The sequence below is a fragment of the Chiloscyllium plagiosum genome, unplaced genomic scaffold (genome assembly GCF_037043375.1).
Source record: "Chiloscyllium plagiosum isolate Xiang-an unplaced genomic scaffold, Cpla_swu_hap1 HiC_scaffold_22, whole genome shotgun sequence".
Classification (NCBI taxonomy): Eukaryota; Metazoa; Chordata; class Chondrichthyes; order Orectolobiformes; family Hemiscylliidae; genus Chiloscyllium; species Chiloscyllium plagiosum.
Window position 1 is genome coordinate 66,697,470 of NW_028270160.1, and position 22,420 is coordinate 66,719,889.

General features: G+C 42.7%; 1 protein-coding gene across 1 annotated transcript in view; it reads right to left on the reverse strand.

The window, feature by feature from the left end:
• Nucleotides 1–14,267, reverse strand: part of vps26a (VPS26, retromer complex component A) — a 74,687-nt gene extending 60,420 nt beyond the window's left edge. Inside the window, exon 1 of the mRNA XM_043683142.2 lies at nt 14,136–14,267. Within this exon, the coding sequence (XP_043539077.1) occupies nt 14,136–14,138 (3 nt within the window). The 5' untranslated portion in view covers nt 14,139–14,267. The remainder of the gene's footprint in view (nt 1–14,135) is intronic.
• Nucleotides 14,268–22,420: the final 8,153 nt, after the last annotated feature.

Genomic DNA, 22,420 nt, shown 5'->3' on the forward strand with positions numbered 1-22,420 from the left:
GATTTAAACACAACATTAGAATTTTAAGACCAAGGCATTGTTTTATTTGAAGTCCATATATGAACAGTTCGCCCAAAACCTACATTCAAAAATTCTGATGCTCATGATCATTTGTGCTTAGAGCAGTTTAAAAGTACTAATTTATTCGCAGGTTTTCCTGTTCTATTATCATCACAGGTGATGATAAAGGCAAAATCTCCATCAAATAACCCCACTTTGGACCAGCAATCCCTCAATTTAATGGCTATGTTTATTGATGATCACGTCAGGCTTACGTAGCACTAATGTCTTCAGTCTCTTGTTTAAAAGATGTGAAGCTAGTACTTAACAAACACACTCTTTAGATTCAACCATCTAGATCCAGTGGAAGAATGGTTAAAAATCCAATAACATGACATGTTCGTAGTTTCAATTATTTGTTACTTTTCTCTTAGCACAGCATTCCTGCAATGGCTGTACCTCAACCACTTTGACAAAGGCCATACTACACTGAAACCATGTGAGGAAACATTTTGAAACTTCACTTCAGGTACTCAAAGAAAATCTATCCCTATTCATTCAGGATGACCCAACCATCCTGGACTTTATAGGTCCATTCTGTATTTGAGATGGTCATGCAGTGTATGGAGTGATTTGCTACCAGGATACTTTGCCTTCTCTCCTCTTCCCATCAGCCTGGACCACAACCCCTCTTCCTACTTATATTGACCATGTCCTTTTTTCTCCCCCCTAGACAGCCAGTTATGCTCAATATCACAGTTATGCTCAATTTTAAAAACCTCAATCCCCTATTGGCCTTAATCGGTTCAGTGGAAATAGTTCCAGTATTTCAAATCTCCTCCATGTAACTGTAGTGGCCTAATGCTATCATCCTAGTCCTCCAAGGCGTTAAATTGTCCATTCTATCTTTAGCTGTTAAAATTGCTTACAGAACATGACATTTTGGTTGACATGGATCAGTTTGGGCCAAAGGGCCTGACTTCATGCCCTATGATTCTATACTTGTGGCTGAATCTTAAGTATAGTTTTATCCTCGTACTTAATTTGTTTGTGAAATGCCAACTACTGATTGCCTTTGTCATGACCTGGGGAAGTGGAGGTGGTGCAAGGCCAACACATGCACAGAGTTAGAGAGTGGATTCTGGATAATCGAAGATGGAGGATGGGAAAAATTTCTGGCTGTAATAGCTGCTCCTTTTCTGAGGTATTGGAGATGATTTCCTCGAATTCCAGGAGCAGCAATTGCTGTTTTATATGCTGTTGCATTGTTTTGGACGTTTAGGGGAAAAAAAGGTCAAAACAACAGCACTTGTAAAAGGGAGCACATGGTGGTCAGTGTGAGAGAGAGCGAGAGTGAAAAAATCATTGCTAACTGACAGAGATAGCAGTTACTGCTTGGACATCAGAGTGCATCTGGGAAAATTAAAAAAGTGAAATTCACAACTAATCTTGGAGGAACCTGAGAGGGGTCACAGCACAGAAGCAGATAAGTGGATTTTAAGCATGGCCTTAAAATAAGTCTGCAGTGTTGAGTAGAGTGTGTTCTTTCTTGATTATATGTTTTATTGAGCTATGTCTCTTGATTAAACTTAAAATATAAGCCATAAGTATTCATTTAACTTAGAGCAATATTTTGTAGAGGAATAAGACAGTGCTATTTTCTGGGTCTGTAGATTGAAAGCAGCAAAAATGGCCCTTAGGAGAGTGATATGCTCTTCTTGCAGATGTGGGAGTTTAGGGAAAGTTTATGGGTTACTGAGGATTATACCTTCAATAAATGCTGTTGGTTGCGAATCCTATCAGATCAAATGGATCGGTTGGAGAGGCAGTTAGAAGCAATGAGGAATTTACAAGAGCAAGGGGATGTGATGGATGGTGATTATAGGAAGGGGGAAAAAGTATCAGATACAGTCACATAGATGGGTTAACTCCAGGAAAGGTAAGAGGTATGCAGGTAGTGCAGGAGTCTTCTGTGGCTATCTCCATTTCAAACAAGTATGCTGTTTTGGAAAATCTAAGGGAGGATAGATTCTCAGGGGAACGTAGCACGAACAGTTACTGGTATTGAGACTGGCTCTAATGTAATGAGAGGTACTTCGGGTTCCAAACGATCAATTATGTTAGGGGACTCTATAGTCAGAGGTACAGTCAGCCGTTTCCGTGGCCAGCAGCGAAAAATCAGAATGGTGTGTTGCTTCCCTGGTGCCAGGATCAAGGATGTCTCAGAGGATGCAGAATGTTCTTAAGGGGGAAAGAGGGTCCAGCAGGATATCATTGTACACATTGGAGCCAATGACATTGGAAGGAAAGAGATTGAGATTCTGAAGGGAGATTACAGAGAGTTAGGCAGGAATTTAAAAAGGAGATCCTCGAGAGTAGTAATATCTGGATTAGTCCCAGTGCTATGAGTTAGTGAGGGCAGGAATAGGAAGATAGAGCAGATGAATGCATAGCTGAGGTGGTGTTGTACGGCAGAAGGATTCACATTTTTGGAAGCTGTTTTGGGGTAGAAGTGACCTGTACAAGGAGGACGGATTGCACCTAAATTGGAAGGGGACTAATATACTGGCAGGGGGATTTGGTGGAGCTGCTCGGGAGGAATTAAACTAATAAGATGGCGGGATGGGACCCAGAGAGATAGTAAGGAAAGATTTCAATCTGAGACTTCTACAGTTGAGAACAAAAGCGAGTCAAACAGTCAGGGCAGGCAGGGACAAAGCAGAGAACAAGGTAGAACTGATAAATTAAACTGCATTTATTTCAATGCAAAAGGCCCAACAGGGAAGGCAGATGAACTCCGAGCATGGTTAGGAACATGGCTCAGGGACGGACAGGACTGGCAGCTTAATATTCCAGGATACAAATACTACAAGGAGGACAGAAAGGGAGGCAAGAGAGGAGGGGAAGTGATGTTTTTGATAAGGGATAGTATTACAGCTGTACTGAGAGAGGATATTTCTGGAAATACATCCAGGGAAGTTATTTGGGTGGAACTGAGAAATAACAAAGAGATGATCACCTTCTTGGGATTGTATTATAGACCCCCTGATAGTCAGAGGGAAATTGAGAAACAAATTTGTAAGGAGATCTCAGTTATCTTTAAGAATAATAGGGTGGTTCTGGTAGGGGATTTTAACTTTCCAAACATAGACTGGGACTACCATAGTTTTAAGGGTTCAGATGGAGAGGAATTTGTTAAGTAAGTACAAGAAAATTTTCTGATTCACTATGTGGATGTACCTATTAGAGTAGGTCAAATTTTGCACCTTCTCTTGGGAAATAAGGCAGGGCAGGTGACTGAGGTATCAGTGAGGAAGCACTTTGGGACCAGCGACCAATAATTCTATTAGTTATAAAATACTGATGGAAAAGGATAGACCAGATTTAAAAGTTGAAGTTCTAAATTGGAGGAAGGCCAAATTTGACGGTATCAGGCAAGAACTTTTAAAAACTGATTGGGGACAGATGTTTGCAGGTAAAGGGATGACTCGAAAATGGGAAGCCTTCAGAACTGAGATAATGAGAGTCCAGAGAAAGTATATTCCTGTCAGGGTGAAGGGAAAGGCTGATAGGCATAGAGAATGCTGAAGAAGGGCTAATGCCCGAAACGTCGATTCTCCTGTTCCCTAGATGCTGCCTGACTTGCTGCGCTTTTCCAGCAACACATTTCCATCATAGAGAATGCTGGATGACTAAAGAAATTGAGAGCTTGGTTAAGAAAAAGAAGAAAGCAGGATAGATCAAGTGAATCCTCAGAAGGACTATACTTGATAAAGAAATCAGGAGGGCAAAAACGGGACATGAGATAGCTTTGGCAAATAGAGTTGAGAATCCAAAGGGTTTTTACAAATACATCAAGGACAAAAGGGTAATGAGGACGAGAATAGGGCCCCTCAAAGATAAGCAAGGCAGCCTTTGTGTGGAGGTGCAGGAGATGGGGGAGATACTAAATTTTACATCAGTGTTTACTGTGGAAAAGGACATGGAAGATATAGAATGTTGGGAAAACGTCCATAATACAGGGGAGGAAGTGCTGGATGTCTTGAAACGCATCAAAGTGGATAAATCCCCAGGACCTGATCAGGCGTACCCTAGAACTCTGTGGGAAGCTAGGGAACTGATTGCTGGACCTCTTACTGAGATATTTGTATCATCGATAGTCACAGGTGAGGTGCCAGAAGACTGTAGGTTGGCTAACGTGGTGCCACTGTTTAAGAAAGGTGGTAAGCCAGGAAATTATAGACCAGTGAGCCTGATGTCGTTGGTGGGCAAGTTGTTGGAAAGAATCCTGAGGGACAGGATGTACATGTGTTTGGAAAGGAAAGGACTGATTAGGGATAGTCAACATGGCTTTATGCGTGGCAAACCATGTCTCACAAACTTGCTTGAGTTTTTTGAAGAAGTAACAAAGAGGATTGATGAAGGCAGAGCAGTAGATGTGATCTATATGGACTGCAGTAAGGCGTTCAACAAGGCTTCCCATGGGAGACTGGTTAGCAAGGTTAGATCGCATGGAATACAGGGAGAACTCGCTGTTTGGATACAGTACTCGCTCAAAGGTAGAAAGACAGAGGGTGGGTGGTGGAGGGTTGTTTTTCAGACTGGAGGCCCATGACCAGTGGAGTGCCACAGGGATTGGTGCTGGGTCCACTACTTTTCATCATTTATATAAATGATTTGGATGTGAGCACAAGAGGTATAGTTAGTAAATTTGCAGATGACACCAAAATTGGAGCTATAGTGGACAGCAAAGGAGGTTACCTCAGATTACACCTGGATCTTGATCAGATGGGCCAATGGGCTGAGAAGTGGCAGATGGAGTTTAATTTAGATAAATGCGAGGTGCTGCACTTTGGGAAAGCAAATCTTAGCAGGACTTATACACTTAATGGTAAGGTCTCCAGGAGATTTGCTGAACAAAAAGATCTTGGAGTGCAGGTTCATAGCTCCTTGAAAGTGGAGTCGCAGGTAGATAGGATAGTGAAGGCGGCATTTGGTATGCTTTCCTTTATTGGTCAGAGTATTGAGTACAGGAGTTGGGATGTCATATTGCTGCTGTACAGAACATTGGTTAGGCCACTGTTGGAATATTGCGTGCAATTCTGGTCTCCTTCCTATCAGAAGCATGTTGTGAAATTTGAAAGGGTTCAGAAAAGATTTACAAGGATGTTGCCAGGGTTGGAGGATTTGAGCTATAGGGAGAGGTTGAATAGGCTAGAGCTGTTTTCTCTGGAACGTCGGAGGCTGAGGGGTGACTTATAGAGGTTTATAAAATCATGAGGGGCATGGATAGGATAAATAGACAAAGTATTTTCCCTGGGGTGGGGGAGTGCAGAACTAGATGGCAGAGGTTGAGGATGAGAGGGGAAAGATAAAAAAAAGAGACCTAAGGGGCAGCTTTTTCATGCAAAGGGTGGTGCGTATATGGAATGAGCTGCCAGAGGAAGTAGTGGATGCTAATACAATCACAACATTTAAAAGGCATCTGGATGGGTATATGAATAGGAAGGGTTTGGAGGGATATGGGCCAGATGCTGGCAAGCAGGACAAGATTGAGTTGGGATATCTGGTTGGCATAGACGAGTTGGACCGAAGGGTCTGTTTCCATGCTGTACATCTCTATGACTCTAAATGCTGATATGCCACCACCATGGAACATAGCAATCCATGTTGTGAAGGTGCTCCAGGACGAGGGCAGGGGGGGGGTTGTCATTAGACTCAGTAACTGAGGCCTGGAGTTCCAGAGAGTTCACTGGGCTTGGGTCAGAGGAATTTGGGTGAGAGGCAATACTGTTAGGTAAAATACTCCTGATTATTGACCCCAGCAGCTATAGTAGAATAGCAAATAAAGTCCCAGCTTTCTGTAGCATAAATGTTATAACCTCCATATCCTACTTGGCGATGGAGCTGACAAGTGTTGCTGCCATCTTTCCGGGTGATTGTACATATAACGTTAGTGGGTATCTATTGCATTTCAAAAAACAGGAGCACTAATCAAGCATGCTTAATCATCGTTATTCAGCTTTTACATCAGATACAGGGTACAACCTGACTGTGCTGGTGTTAACGTTCCAATAAAGCCTCCTCTCACCCGTTATCATCTAACTTTGCCATAATACTCTTTTCACTTTGCACTCACGTTTGTCCTGCATCCTCTTAAATAAGCAGCATATAAAAATATATAAGTGCTATTCATTTCAACTACCCCTTATGGAATTATTAAATTCACTATCAGATATATGACACTGACTGCCTCCAGTCATACTGTCACAGAGTCTCAGAATTGTTAAAGTGCAGATGGAGACTATTCAACTTATCGTGCCCACACCAGCTCTCCAATCGAGCAATTCATTTAGCATCACTTCCCTGCCTTCTCCCAGTAAAATAAACTTCCTTTTCTAATTATTAGCCGAATTTCCTTTTGAAAACATTTCTCAGACATTGCATTCTAGTTGTTAAATGACTCACTGGAAGAAATAGTTTTTTTTCTCATCACTTTAGCTTCTTTTTTTAAATCAATTACTTTATACCTGCACCCACTCTTTTTCAATCCCTTCACAAGTGTGAATACTGTCACCCATTCTGACCCAGCACCTCAGGATTTTGAACACCTCAATCAAATTTTCTCAGCCTTCTCTTCACCACGGATACCAGTCTAACTTCTCCAATCTATCTTAACTGAAGTGCCTCATCCCCAAATCATTATTTGGAATCTTTTCTGCCATCTCTCAAATGAATTCAATGCCGTTCTAAAGCATCCAGAACAGGACACAATTCTCCAACTCAGTCGAACTAGTGTCTTAAACAAAATTCAACAGAATCTCCTTGTTCCTGTGATCAGTAATTTCTAGGACTTTTAAAAAATATTAACAGCTCTTTTTACCTATCCTGCCACCTTTAGTGACTTATGACGTATTAACACAGTCATCTCTGCTCATGTAATTCCTTCACTTTATGTTCGAAAAGTGTGGCACTAGAAAAGCACAGCAGGTCAGGCAGCATCCAAAGAGCAAGAGAGTTGACGTTTCAGGCATAAGCCCTTCATCAGGAATGTGACACATTCCTGATGCAGGGCTTATGCTCAAAACGTTGACTCTCCTGCATCTTGAATGACTAAACTTTTCAACTTTGACTCTCCAGCATCTGCAGTCCTCTTTTCTCCTTCATTTTATATTGTCTATTTATGTTCTTCCTATCCAAATGAATTAGATTACTTACTTAGTGTGGAAACAGGCCCAACAAGTCCACACCGACCCTCCGAAGAGTAACCCACCCAGACCCATTCCCCTACATTTACCCCTTCACCAAACACTATGGGCAATTTAGCATGGCCAATTCACCTAGCGTGTAAATCTTTGTGACTGTGGGAGGAAACCGGAGCACCCAGAGGTAACCCACGCAGACACGGGGAGAATGTGCAAACTCCACACAGACAGTTGCCCAAGCTGGGAATTGAACACGGGTCTCTAGCGCTGTGAGGCAGCAGTGCTAACCACTGTGCCACCGTGCCACCCCTGTATTTCTCCACATTGAACTTCATCCACTCATTCCACAAACTTTCTGAAATTCCAGAAAGTTCACAATGCGATATTATCATCTGCAAACTTTGAAAATAACCCGTGTATCAAGGTTTAGATCATTAATATATATCAGGAAAAGTAATGGTCCAACACTAACTTCTGGGAAACTCCACTGCAAACCTTCCCCTACCCAAAAGACACCCAATTAAACATTAAACTTTCCTGTCAGCAAACATATTTCATATCTATGTCACTTCTGCCCCTTTTGTTCTGTGCTATGTTGCCCTGTTGCACAACACTGTATTCTTTTAGAAGTTTCCCACAAGAATAAACATTATATATCCGATCAATCGGAACCTTCCATAAATTTCAAGGTCTCTCAGATTTCTGGCACCATCCTTATAAATCTTCTCTGCACATTGTTCTCTACAGCCTTTGCTAAAAGCATAATATTCAGAACTGCATACAGTAGCCTCAGCGCAGTCTAACCAAGGTTCAGTACAGATTTAGCATCACTTCCTTACTTTTCAATTATACCCCTCTATAAAGAATTCACAGTGCTTTATCGGTTATATTTAAATAGCCTTGCTAACCTTTGGTGAAACATTTAGGGATTTAAGAAAGGCTACAAGGAAAAGCCTGATGCCAGTGGTGGGCAATTTGTTGGAGGAGAGACTGAGAAACTACTTGCAATTGAAAGGTCAAGGATTGATTTGGGATAGTCAGCATGGCTCTGTGCATAGGAAATCATGTCTCACTAACTTGATTATGAGTAAAGTGAGCTAGTAAAGTTAGATCATATGGGAACTAGGGAGAGCTAGCCAATGGGATACAAATTGGCTTGTTGGTAGAAAACAGAAGGTGATGGTAAGGGTTGTTTTTGAAACTGAAGGCTTGTGACTAGCAATGTGCCACAAGGATCAGCACTGGGTCCACTGTTATTCACCACTAATATAAACAATTTGGACGAGAATATAAGAGGCATGGTTAGTAAGTTTGCAGTGACAGTAAAATTGGTGGTATAGTTGTCTACAAAGATTATCTAAGATTACAATGGGATCTTCTTCAACTGGGTTAATGGGCAGATGGAGATTAATTTAGATAAATGCAAGTGTCGCATTTTAGTAAGACAAACCAAGGCAGGACTTACACAGTTAATTGTAGGGTCCTGGGGAGTGCAGGTACATAGTTCCTTGAAAGTGGCATCTCAGGTAGACAGGGTGGTGAAGGCTGCGTTTGGTACTCAATGTGCCTTCAGTGCATTGAGTACAGGAGTTGGGACGTCATGTTACGGCTGTAAAAGACATTAGTAAGGCCACATTTGGAGTACTGCATACAATTCTGGTCACCCTGTTACAGGAAGGATCTTATTAAGCTGGAAAGGATGCAAAAAAGATTTACAAGGATGTTACCAAGACAGAGGATTTGAGTATAAACAGTGGACAGATAGGCTGAAGGACTTTTATCCTGGAGTGCAGCAGGCTGAGGCGGGTAACCTTATGGAGGTTTATAAATTCATGAGGGACATAAGGTGAATAGCCGAGGCCTATTCCTCAGGGTAGGAGTGTCTAAATTAGACGGCATAGGTTTAAGGTGTGAGGGAAAAGATTTAAAAGGAATCCGAGAGGCAACTATTTCATGCGTATGTGGAATGAGCTGCCAGAGGATGTGGTAGAGGCAAATATAATTACAACATGTAAAAGACATTTGGACAGATACACAGATTGGAAAGGTTAGAGGGGATATGGGCCAAACACAGGAAAACAGGACCAGTTCAGTTCAGGAAATCTGGTCGGCATGTATGACTTTATGACTGGAGTATTTTAACCTTTTGTTCCTCTTCCCAACCTTGGCTAGTACATTTTAAGTAATCTGGGTTGAGTGTGGGGTGCTGGAAAAGCACAACAGGTCAAGCAGCATCCAAGGTGCAGGAGAATCGACGTTTCGGGCAAATGCCCTTCAACAGCAGCTTTTGCCCGAAACATCGATTTTCCTGCTCCTCGGATACTGCCTGACCTGCTGTGCTTTTCCAGCATCACACTCTCAATTCTAACCTCCAGCATTTGCAGTCCTCACTTTCACCTACATTTCACCTACTTCATGCTTAACCAGTGTTAAACTTGATTTTGTCAAGTATTTACCTATTCTAAACGTTTACTAATGTCCTCCTGCAATTTGTTGCAATTATCCTCAGTACTAATTGAGAAATTAGTGTTTTTGACTTCAAATCTAAACAGTTGATGTAAATAATGAACAGCAAGGTCATTGTACTAGTGCTAGTGGAACACTCCTTCCCACCTTCTGTACTGCAGTCAGCGAGCCAACGGTTCTTCCACTTGCCCTGGACTCCACATCCTCTAGGTTTATTCTTTAGAGTATTATGGTAACCCTATCAAAGTGCTTTTGAGAGCAAATAAACAACATTGATGGCATCACAATCATCTAGGTTTGTAATCAATATGTCTATTTATGAAGCCCAATATCTTGTAGGCTTTGCATACTGCTCTCTCAATATGGCCTGCTATCTTCAAGAATCTAGGCACATGCAGACCCAGGTAACCTATCTACCCATATATAACTAGCCTTTCCAGTACCCCTTAATTTTCTCTCACACTGTTGCTTCCACAATCACTACTTAGAGTCAGACATGTACAGCATGGAAACAGACCCTTTGGTCCAAGTGTCCATGTCGACCTGATATCCTAACCTAATCTAGTCCCAATTGCCAGCACTTGGCCCATATCCCACCAAACTCTTCCTATTCATATTCCATCCAGATGCCTTTTAAATGCTGCAATTGTATCTGCCTCCATCACTTACTCTGGCAGCTCATTCCATATATGTACCACCTTCTGTAAAAAAGCTGCCCCTTAGATCTCATTTATATCTTTCCGCTCTCACCCCAAACCTATGCCCTCTAGTTCTGGACACCCGCACCGCAGGCCGTCAGATTTTAGTTTTAGCAAACCTTGACACAAAAAACTCACCAAGTAGCTAGCCTTGCCTTACTCCCCTCAGCATACATCACCACGTCCCAGATATATGTTCACACTGCCTCGCTACTCATTTACATTTTTGTCTGTTTGTATGGATGTTGCTGACTAGATCTTCATTTTTTTGTCCATTCCTAACTGCCCATGGGACAGTTAAAGAGCAAACCATATTGCAGTGAATGGAGTCATACAAAGACCTGACCACACAAGGTCGACAGATTTCCTACCTAAAGGACATAAGTACATAGAACATGGGACATAGACCATTACAGCGCAGTACAGGCCCTTCTGCCCTCGATTTTGTGCCGACCTGTGGAATCGATCTGAAGCCTATCTATCCTATACTATTCCATTTTCATCCATATGTTTCTCCAATGACCATTTAAATGCCCTTAAAATTGGTGAGTCTACTACTGTTCCATGCCCGAACTTCTGAGTAAACAAACTACCTCTGACATCTATCCTTTATCTATCACTCCTCAATTTAAATCTATGCCCCCTCATGCTAGCCATCACCAAGAAAAAAAGGCTCTCAGTCCACCCAGTCTAACCCTTATATGTCTCAATTAAGTCAACTTTCAACCTTCTCTCAAATGAAAACAGCCTTAAGTTTGTTTCATTATAATCTGAACCTCCCTCATCATCTGAGCAGCTGATTTTGGTTCCCTTACTATTGGAGTCTGTATGTGAAACATTTCTTACTTAAAGATCACATATAAAAGCATTGGAGTCAGCATTGAATGTTAGGCAGGGCAGCATCGCTATCCCCATTTCTACAAAAATTTAAAAATAACGTCAACAGCTTTGATATTATTTACCTCTAGAAATAAAAGAGTATTAAAAAAAACAAAAACAAAAATTCTTAGAGAAACCCAGCAGCTCTGGCAGCACCAATAGACAGAACACAGAGTTAACATTCAGGTCCAGTGACCATTCTTCAAAACACATTCTTATAGTTCTAAAATTCTTAACTCTGGTTTCTCTCCATGCATGCTGCCAGAGCTGCTAGGCCTTTTCTAGCAATTTCAGTTTTTGTTTCATTCACTGAGCATTGTGGAAACACCATTTCCCATTTTTTGCCTGTTTGTGTAATACCTTTATTCCTGTCTTCTGCTTTGCAGACTGGTTACTATCCATTTAATTTGTCCCCCAACTGCACTTCGGTATCAAGTCTATGAGAAATACCTCAAAGGCATGTCAAAATAGCTAAATAAATTGCTTGTACTACATTAGTCTTGACTTTGCATTCAGTGAAGAATTCACTAAGGCTGGTCAAATGCAGCCTTTTTTTCAGTATTTTATGTGGATTAATCCTTACAATTTTAGTTTCAAGATGTTTTCAATCACATTTTTGAAAAATAATTCCATTGCCTCTTCTACCACAATTTTAAGCCAAGTGAAATTATTTAAGCTGTTCACTAGTCTTCTGAAACTATTCACGTTTTTAATAAATTTCTACACATACACACACACACACACACACCCTTATGCGTGCGCATTACCTCAGATTACAACAGGATCTTGACCAGATGGGCCAATGGACTAAGAAGGGGCAGATGGAGTTTAATTCAGATAAATGCAAGGTTCTGCATTTTGGGAAAGCAAATCTTAGCAAGACTTATACACTTAATGGTAAGGTCCGAGGGAGTGTTGCTGAACAGAGACGTTGGAGTGCAAGATCATAGCTCCTTGAAAGTGGAGTTGCAGGTAGATAGGATAGTGAAGGCATCATTTGGTATACTTTCCTTTATTGGTCAGAGTACTGAGTAGAGGAGTTGGAAGGTCATGTTGCATCTGTACAGGACATTGGTTAGGCCATTGTTGGAATATTGCGTGCAATTCTGGTTTCCTTCCTATTGGAAAGATATTATGAAACTTGAAAGGGTTCAGAAAAGATTTACAAGGATGTTGCCAGGGTTGGAAGGTTTGAGCTATAGGGAGAGGCTGAACAAGCTGGGGCTGTTTTTCCTGGAGCGTCAGAGGCTGAGGGATGACCTTATAGAGGTTACAAAATTACGAGGGGCATGGATAGGGTAAATAGACAAAGTCTTCTCCCTGGGGTCGGGGAGTCCAGAACTAGAGGGCATAAGTTTAAGGTAAGAGGGGAAAGATAAGAGACCTACAGGGCAACTTTTTCACACAGAGTAGTACGTAAAGGAAAGGAGCTGCCAAAGGAAGTGGTGGAGGCTGGTACAATTGCAACATTTAAGAGGCATTTGGATGGGTATATGAATAGGAAGGGTTTGGAGGGATATGGGCCAGGTGCTAGCAGGTGGGACTAGATTGGGTTGGGATATCTGGTCAGCATGGATGGGTTGGACGAAGGGTCTATTTCTATGCTGTAAATCTCTATGACTCTAGCGACACTATCGCTAGATTATTAATCCGGAAACATGGGTAATGTTCTGGAGATCTAAATTCAATTCAATAAAAATCTGAAAGTAATAATTTAATGATGACCACGAAACCTTTGTCAGGAATAAAGTCTGGTTCCCTGATAATCTACACATGACTCCAGACCCACTTCAATGTAGTTGACTCTGGGCCATTCCAGATGGACAATAAACAATAATCTAGCCAATGACATGCTTGTCCCATGAATGAATACAGAAGAGATTATCATGTGATTTTTGTAAAGACAACCCCACGCTACCTCTTCCTCACTGCACACAAGTTTCTTCCTAAGGCAGAAATCTGACATTTCCAGCTCTTCCACTACTTTTCAGGATCTTATCAATGCTATCTCATTTACTTCTATTCTACTCTAACAATTCACTTGTTAACATTATCCTTAAGTCTTTCCCTACCATCTACTATATGTCAAAGAACATGTTCTGAGCTTCACACTGATCCAACCTAGGGAATCTCCTACCACACATTGTATATAGTGTTATTGCAGTGCTTGTTGTTGGATTTCAAACTCAGATGCTTTAATCATAGTTCCAGGAAGGGTCACTGGCCCCAAAACATGAACTCTGATTTCTCTCCATTAATGCTGCCAGACATGCTGACCTTTACCAGTAATTTCTGTTTTTGTCTCAAACTTTAATTGCAACTTTGTAAACCATAATGTTTGTATTAATCAAACAGACTTCCTTACATAAAGGAAAGCTGCCAGCTGTATCCAGCTAAAGGCGAATCAGGTTCGGAACAATGTGATTAACAATTAACTATCCACTACTCTGTTGGTGCAGCAAGTGGTCCAGTTACAGTGACAAGGGTCCAGGTATATGGGATGGTGCCCCTGCTGCCATGTCCCCCGGTGGTTCTGGAGCTTCTAACCGTCCCAAAGCGAGCGGTGGGTCAGCGCCACTCTGGCACGATCCTGAGGCCATTCTTTAAAAGGCACATGAGGACGATCAGGAACCTGGCCCTCAAACTTGGACAATACAAGGGGCAGCCACTTTCCTAATACCCGGGAACCAGGATCAATGGGCAGGGACCGCCCGGACCCTGACCTCCCGACCCAACAGCCCTTCCCCTGGGCCCGGGAGGGAGGGAGGGAGGCCGCAGTCCCTTTTTGAACCAGGCCCAAGGGAAGAGCGTGTGGAGGCCGCAACAAGACATCGGCCTGCCGTGAAAGCGTCCCGGGCCGCGGTAACTGCTTCCTTCAGTCACTCACCATCCCTCCTCCTCCTCCTCGTCTTCTTCTCTCACGCAGCCTCGAGCACTCACGTGATCCAATTAAAGGGACCTACTCAGTCACGTGATGCTCCCTTAAAGGGATAGCGTGCAATTCGTCAATGAATCACCTGATGAAGTAGCGTCGCTCCAAAAGCTAGTGTGCTTCCAATTAAACCTGTTGGACTATAACCTGGTGTTGTGTGATTTTTAACTTTGTACACCCCAGTCCAACACCGGCATCTCCAAATCAATTCGTCAGAGAGTGGGGGATAGGCAGTTAGGTAAGGGGGCCGGCTCTTCCACCCTCAGGTACAGACACAGTAAAGGTCGCAAGACTCCTGCCTCTGAGCTGGAGGGTCTGGCTTCAAGACCCTCCCACCCTGGAGCTGTGCCCTAATATATGCTAAAACGATAAAAAAAATCTGATATAATTAGTCAAAGGAGGAGATGGACACAGCACACATCAAGGACAGGGCATGGTTAGGTAATTCAATCTGTGTACACCATCATCACAAAGTGGTCATGATTTGGAGGTGCCAGTGTTGGACTGGGGTGTACAAAGTTAAAAATCACACAACACCAGGTTATAGTCCAACAGGTTTAATTGGAAGCACTAGCTTTCGGAGCAACACTCCTTCATCAGGTGCTGCGAAAGCTAGTGCTTCCAATTAAACCTGTTGGACTATAACCTGGTGTTGTGTGATTTTAACATCACAAAGTGGAACATTCAGGCATTGGATAAACAATAAAATAATAAAGACGAGATATTAAGGCCTGGTAACCCTTAAAATAGATACATTGTTACAATCAGTTCCGAGGATGGTGAGTGACAGTAGAAGTCACTACCATAGTCTTCTAATCCACCTTGGATACAGCACTGAAGAATTGCAAACAATTGCACCTTGTATTTGCCACTCTACAAACATTTTGTGTCTTTTAGCAGAATACGCCATCATCTAAGTTTAAAAATAGGGATGGGATTTATCCTAGGATAGTCTGGTAAGCGGGGGAGGAGATTGCCAAGCCTTTGGCTTTGATCTTTATGCCTAGAGGAATACTGCCAGAAGACTGGAAGATAGTAAATGCTGTTCCCTTGTTCAAGAAGGGAAGTAGAGACATCTCTGGTAATTATAGACCAGTGAGCCTTACTTCGGTTGTGGGTAAAGTGTTGGAAAAGGTTCCTATCATCATCTTGATAGGAAAAAGTTGATTAAGAATAGTCAGCACAGTTTTGTGAAGGGTAGGTCATGCCTCACAAATCTTATTGAGTTCTTTGAGAGGGTGACCAAGCAGGTGGATGAGGGCAAAGCAGTTGATGTGCTGTACAGTATATGGATTTCACTTCGGTATTTAATAAGGTTCCCCAATGTAGGCTACTGCAGAAAATACGGAAGCATGGGATTGAGGGTGGTTTGGCAGTTTGGATCAGAAATTGGTGAGCTGAAAGAAGATAGAGGGTGGTGGTTGATGGGAAATATTCATCCTGGAGTTCACTTTCTAGTGGTATACTACAAGGATCAGTTTTGGGTCCACTGCTGCTTGTCAGTTTTATAAATTACCTGGATGAGGGCGTAGAAGGATGGTTTAGTAAATTTGCAGATGACAGTAAGGTATGTAGAGTTGTGGATAGTGATGAAGGATGTTGTAGGTGGCAGAGGGGGCTGGGCTGCAGAGCTGGGCTGAGATGTGGCAAATGGAGTTTAATGCAGAAAACTTGAGGTGATTCACTTTGGAAGAAGTAACAGGAATGCAGAGTACTGGGCAAATGGTAAGATTCTTGGTAGTGTAGGTGAGCAGAGAGATCTCGGTGTCCATGTAAATAGATTCCTCAAAGTTGCCACCCAGGTTGATAGGGGTTGCTAAGAAGGCATATGGTGTGTTCATGTTTATTGGTAGAAGGATTGAGTTTCAGAACCATGAAGTCATGCCGCAGCTGTACAAAACTCTGGTGAGGCTGCACTTGGAGTGTTGCCTGCAGTTCTGGTCACCGCATTATAGGAAGGATGTGAAAGCTTTGGAAAGGGTTCAGAGGAGATTTACTAGGATGTTGCCTGTTATGGAGGGAAGGTCTTACAAGGAAAGATTGATGGGCTTGAGGCTGTTTTTGTTAGAGAGAAAATGGTTGAGAGTTGACTTAATTGAGACAGCTAAGATAATCAGAGGGTTAGATAGGTTGGATTTGAGAGCCTTTTTCCTCAGATGGCGATGGTTAGCACAAGGGACCATAGATTTAAATTGAGGGGTAATAGATAAAGGAGAGATGTCAGAGGTAGTTTCTTTGCTCAGGGGCGTGGAGTGCACTGCCTGCAACTGTAGTAGACTCACCAAATCTAAGGGCATTTAAATGGCCATTGCGCAGGCATCTGGACAAGAATGGAATAGTATAGGTTAGATGGGCTTCAGATAGGTTTCACAGGTCATCGAGGGCTGAAGGACCTGTACTGCGCTGTAATATTCTATGTTCTATACCAGAAATAGAGAATTACACTAGATATGTTTTAAAAAGAGGAAAATAATATTGGCAGGGAAATAGTACTGGCAAAAACTTAACGAACTACAATACAACAAAACTCCAGAACTTGGTGGCTTAAGGTCCCAGATTTTAAAAGTGGTAGCTCTGGCTATGATTTTCAGAAATTCCCTTAATTCTGGAATGGTCCCACAGATTGGAAATTAGTAAATGTAATTTCACTATTCCAGAAAGCAGGGAGAAAGAAAGCAGGGAGCTACAGGCTAGTTAGCCTGACATCAGTCATGCTATGTTGTGGAGGAGCCAGTGTTGGACTGGATTGGACAAGGTCAAAAATCACACGATGTGAGCTTTCGGACCTTTCTGCTTATAAATTCCATGTCAATTTTCCTTCCTGCTCTCGTACCACGCTTGAGGACAGAGCAGAGCTCCGAAAGATCACGTTTTCAAATAAACTGGTTGGACTATAATCTGATGTTGTGAGATTTTAGACCACAGTCATGCTAGTGCTGGAATCTGTTATGAAAGAAGTCTTAACAATACATTTGTTAGAAAATCATAGTATAACCAGACAAAGTCAAAATGATTTTACAAAAGAGAAATCATGTTTGACAAATTTATAAATTTTTTTTGAGGATACAACCAATGGGATAGATAGAGCAGAATTAGCAGATACCTGGACTTTGAAAAGAAATTCAATAGATACCACACAAAAGGCAATGTAAAGATTCATGGAGTTGAGGGCGATATATTAGCAGGGATAGAAAATCAGTTAACAGACAGATAAATGGGGCAATCTCAAGTTGACCGCTATGATCAATGATGGGGCCCAGCTATTTACGGTCTGTATTAATGGATTAGAAAAGTCAGCAAATGCTATAAAGTTGTCGCAATATAGGTTGTGAGGAGGACAAGGATGCTACAAAGAAGTACAAACAGGTGAAGAGAGTGGGCAACAAAATTGGCAAAATTGAGTCTAATGGAGAGGAGCATAGCGAATCTTCACTGAATCCAGAGGAAGAGCTTTGAAGGAGACATCAGGATTCAAAATATGATGCAGGGTAAGATGAAGCAGCTGATTGGGTGATTAAAGTTGGATGAAAAACTGCAAGGTCTGTGAGGTCTACTCACCAGGAAGCAGAGTCTTGGAGCGGTCCCAATAGGGGGAGGTCTGATAAAAATTTAAAAGCTTCATTCTGAACAGGAAAAAACAATTGGCAGTGATGGCACAGGGAAACAGTGAAGTGATTGTTTGCTTGGCAACCAGCTTTAGGGACTGAGAGAATACTGGGAGGGGTATCAAGTGTGAAGTCCTTATTTTTGTGGTTCGTAGTTTGTTAGCAATAGGAAAAAAGAATATGGGAAATCTGATTAGATAAATGGCACGGAACATAATGGCAGGAGAACTTGGCCCCATGGAATGCTTCTTCTGCAATATGTGTGAAACTGGGGACACTTCCAGTCTCTATGGTGACCATGTATGCAGGTAGTGTGTTCAGTTACAGCACCTGATTGACCACGTGGAGTGGTTAGAGCTGCAGATGGACTCACTACGGAGCATCCATGAGGCTGAAAATGTTGTGGATAGTATGTTTAGTGAGTTAATCACATCACAGGTGGGCGGCACGGTGGCACAGTGGTTAGCACTGTTGCCTCACAGTGCCAGAGACCTGGGTTCAATTTCCGCCTCAGGCGACTGACTGTGTGGAGTTTGCACATTCTCCCCGTGTCTGCGTGGGTTTCCTCCGGGTGCTTCGGTTTCCTCCCACAATCCAAAAAATGTGCAGGTTAGGCAAATTGGCCATGCTACATTGCCCATAGTGTTAGGTGAAGGGGTAAAGGTAGCGGAATGGGTCTGGGTGGGTTACGCTTCGGCGGGTCGGTGTGGACTTGTTGGGCCGAAGGGCCTGTTTCCACACTGTAAGTAATCTAATCTAATCACAAGTAAGGGTGACACAGACAGAAAAGCATTGGGTAACAATCAGCAAGGCCAGGAAACATGGGCAGGCACTGCAGGAGTTCCCTATGACCATTGTCTCTCAAACAGATATACCGTTTGGAATACTGTTAGAGGTGTTGGCCTCTCAGGGGAAAGCAGCAACAGTGAAGTTTGTGACACCATGGTTAGCTCTGCTGCACCTTGGTGGGGGAGAAGACTTATAGAGTGATAGAGGCCTTGATTGTAAGGGGAACTGACAGGCAGTTCTGTGGCAGCAAATGGTATGTTGCCTCCGTGGTGGCAAGGTCAAGGATGTCTTAGAGTAGTTAAAGAGCATTATGAAGGGAGAGAGTGACCAGCCAGCAGTCATGGTACATGTTGTTACCAATGACATGGATAAAAAAACAAATGAGGTACTGTAATAGGAATTTAGGGAGCTATATACCAGATTAAAGAGGATGACTGCTAAGGTCTGGATTACTACAAGTGCCACGTGTTACTGAGTATAAGAATAGGAAGGTAGGTCAGATCAACGTGTTGCTAATGGGATAATGTATAGAGGAGGATTTTAGATTTTAACATGTATCTGGGGTAAGTGCGACATGTACATGCTGGGCAGGTTGAATGTGAACTAGCATGAGTCCAGCATCCTTGCTAGCAGATTTGCTCATGTTGCTGGGAAGATTTTAAAGCCATAGACATCCTACAGTGTGCAAAGAGGCTATTCAGCTCATTGATTCTACACAGGCCTCCAAAAGCATCCTTTCCAGACCCAGACCCCTACTCTATTTCTGTAACTCTGCATTTTCCATGGCAAATCCATCCAGCCAGCACACCACTGAACACTACAGCTCAATTTAGCATGGGCAATCCACCTAAACTTTTGACTGTGGGAAGAAACCAGAGCACCCAGCAGAAACCCATGCAGAAACAGGGAGAACATGCAAATTCCACACAGTCACCAAGGGTGGAATCACACCCAGGCCCATAGCGCTGTGAGGCAGGAGCACTAACCACTGAGTCACTGTGCCACGCCTAATCCAAAGTAATCCGGTAAGAGGGATGGAGCACAGAGTAGATGCAAAGTTGGGAGCAACTTTCAGTCAAATATAGAAGCATAACAGGACATTCAGGCAGGTGAAGGAAACATAGGCATGATAAGTCACATGGTAAATTAGATTCCCTACAGCGTGGAAACAGGCCCTTTGCCCCAACAAGTCCACACTGACCCTCCAAAGAGTAGCCCACCCAGACTCATTTCCCTACCTTTATCCCTGACTAATGCACCTAACACTATGGGCAAGTTAGCATGGCCAATTCACCTGACCTGATTATCTTTGGACTATGGGAAGAAACCGGAGTACCTGGAGGAAACCTACGCAGACAGGGGGAGAATGCGCAAACTCCACACAGACCCGAGGCCAGAATCGACCTCAGGTCCCTGGCGCTGTGAGGCAGCAGTGTTAACCACTGAACCACCATGCCACCTCAGGATCAGAAGGCAATGTTGCTTCTATTTTAATGCGAGGGAGTATGCATGTGGGAATATGCTGTTGTTGCAATCACAGAGACATGAAAGAAGGGCAGGATTTGTAGCTCAATATTCCAGGTTTTAGCAGTTTCAAGTGTGATGGGAGGATGTAAGAGAGGTGGAGGCATGCATTATTGATACAGTAAACCATCACTGCAGTAATAAAGGAAGCTGCCTTAGAAGGGCAGTGGTCACTGGAGACTTCATAATTAGGAGGACAGATTGGAGGTTCTGTGGGAAAGAGAGAGACTCACGATTGGCAAGTTGCTTTCCAGGCATCAGGGTTCATGATGTCTCGGATCGTGTTTTCAGGATCCCTTGAGTGGGAGGGGGGACAGCCCCAAGTCATTGTCCACATAGGCACCAATGACATAGGTAGGAAGAGAGAGGGGGAAATTCAAGGAGCTAGGGTGGAAGCTTAGAGTGAGGACAAACAGAGTTGTTATCTCTAGTTTGTTGCCCGTGCCTCGTGCTAGCGAGGTGAGGAATAGGGAGAGAGAGGTGTTGAACACGAGGCTAAAGGGATGGTGCAGGAGGGAGGGTTTTGGATTCCTGATTAATTGGGTCTCTTTCTGGGGTAGGTGTGACCTCTACAAAAAGGATGGTCTTCACCTGAACCAGAGGGGTACCAATATCCTGGGGGAGGTATTTGCTATGCTCTTCGGGTAAGTTTAAATTAATTCAGCAGGGGAATGGAAACCTAAATTGTAGCTCAAGTATAGAGAAGGTTGAGAATAGGGAGGTCCAAAATAAGCTTTTAGGGTCACAAGAAGGCACTGGCAAGCAAGAAGTTAGTTTGAAGTGTGTCTATTTCAACGTCAGGAGCATCCAGAATAAGATGGGTGAACTTCAGCATGGTTCGGTATCTAGCTATTTCAGAAACTTGGATAGAGCAGGGACAGGAATGGTTCGCAGGTACCAGGATTTAGATGTTTCAATAAGAACAAAGAAGATGATAAAAGAGTTGGGAGTGTGGCATTGTTAGTCAAGGACAGTATTATGGCTGCAGAAAGGACATTTGAGGACTCGTCAACTGAGGTAGCATGGGCTGAGAGTAGAAACAGGAAAGGAGGGGTTACCCCGTTAGTAATTTTCTACAGGCCTCCAAATAGTTCCAGAGATTTAGAGGAAAGGATAGCAAAGATGATTCTCGATTGGAGCGAGAGTGACAGAGTAGTTGTTATAGGGGACTTTTACTTTCCAAATATTGACTGAGAATACTATAGTTCAAGTACTTTAGATGGATCAGTTTTTGTCCAATGTGTGCAGGAGGATTTTCTGACACAATATATAGAATGGCCAAAAAGGGATGAGGCCACATTAGATTTGATACTGGGTAATGAACCAGGCCAGATGTTAGATTTGGAGGAAGGTGAGCATTATGGTGATAGTGACCACAATTCAGTTATGTTTACTTTCACGATGGAAAGTATACACCAGAGGGCAGTAGCTACTTCTGTGGGAAAGGCAATTACAATGCAATTAGACAAGATTTAGGATACATAAGATGGGAAGGAAACTGCAGGGGATGGGCACAATAGAAATGTGGAGCTTATTCAAGGAACAGCTACTGTGTGTCCTTGATGAGTATGTACCTGTCAGACAGGGAGGAAGTTGTTGAGCGCAGGAGCTGTTGTTTACTAAAGAAGTTGAATCTCTTGTCAAGAGGAAGAAGAAGGCTTATGTTAGGATGAGATGTGAAGGCTCAACTAGGGTGATTGCAGGAAAAATAGCAGGAAAGACCTAAAGAGAGAGCTAAGGTGGGTGAGGAGGGAACATGAGAAGTTATTGATGGATAGGATCAGGGAAAACCCTAAAGCTTTTGATAGGTATATAAGGGATAAAATAATGACTAGAGTTAGATTAGAGCCAATCAAGGATACTAAGGGGAAATTGTGCATGGAGTCAGAGGAGATAGGGGAAGTGCTAAATGAATATTTTCGTCAGTATTTAAACTGGAAAAAGACAATATTGTCAAGAAGAATATTGAGAAACAGGCTACTAGACATGATGGGATTGAGGTTCACAAGGAGGAGGTGTTAGAAACTCTGGAAAGTGTGAAAATAGATAAATCCCTAGGTCTGGATGGGATTTATCCTAGGGTCTCTGGGAAGCCAGGGAAGAGATTGCCAAGCATTTGGCTTTGATTTTTATGTTGTCATTGTCTAAAGTGTTATGAAGATGTAGGTGGGTTAACAAACTGTGCAGTCTATTTGAACGATGTAGTGATCTTTAGTAAGTCCTGGAAAGATCACATGGTACATTTGGCAGAGCTCTTTGAATGACTACGAGAAGCAAAAGTGGTGATAAACTTAAATAAAACGGAATTCAGCCAAAAGCAGA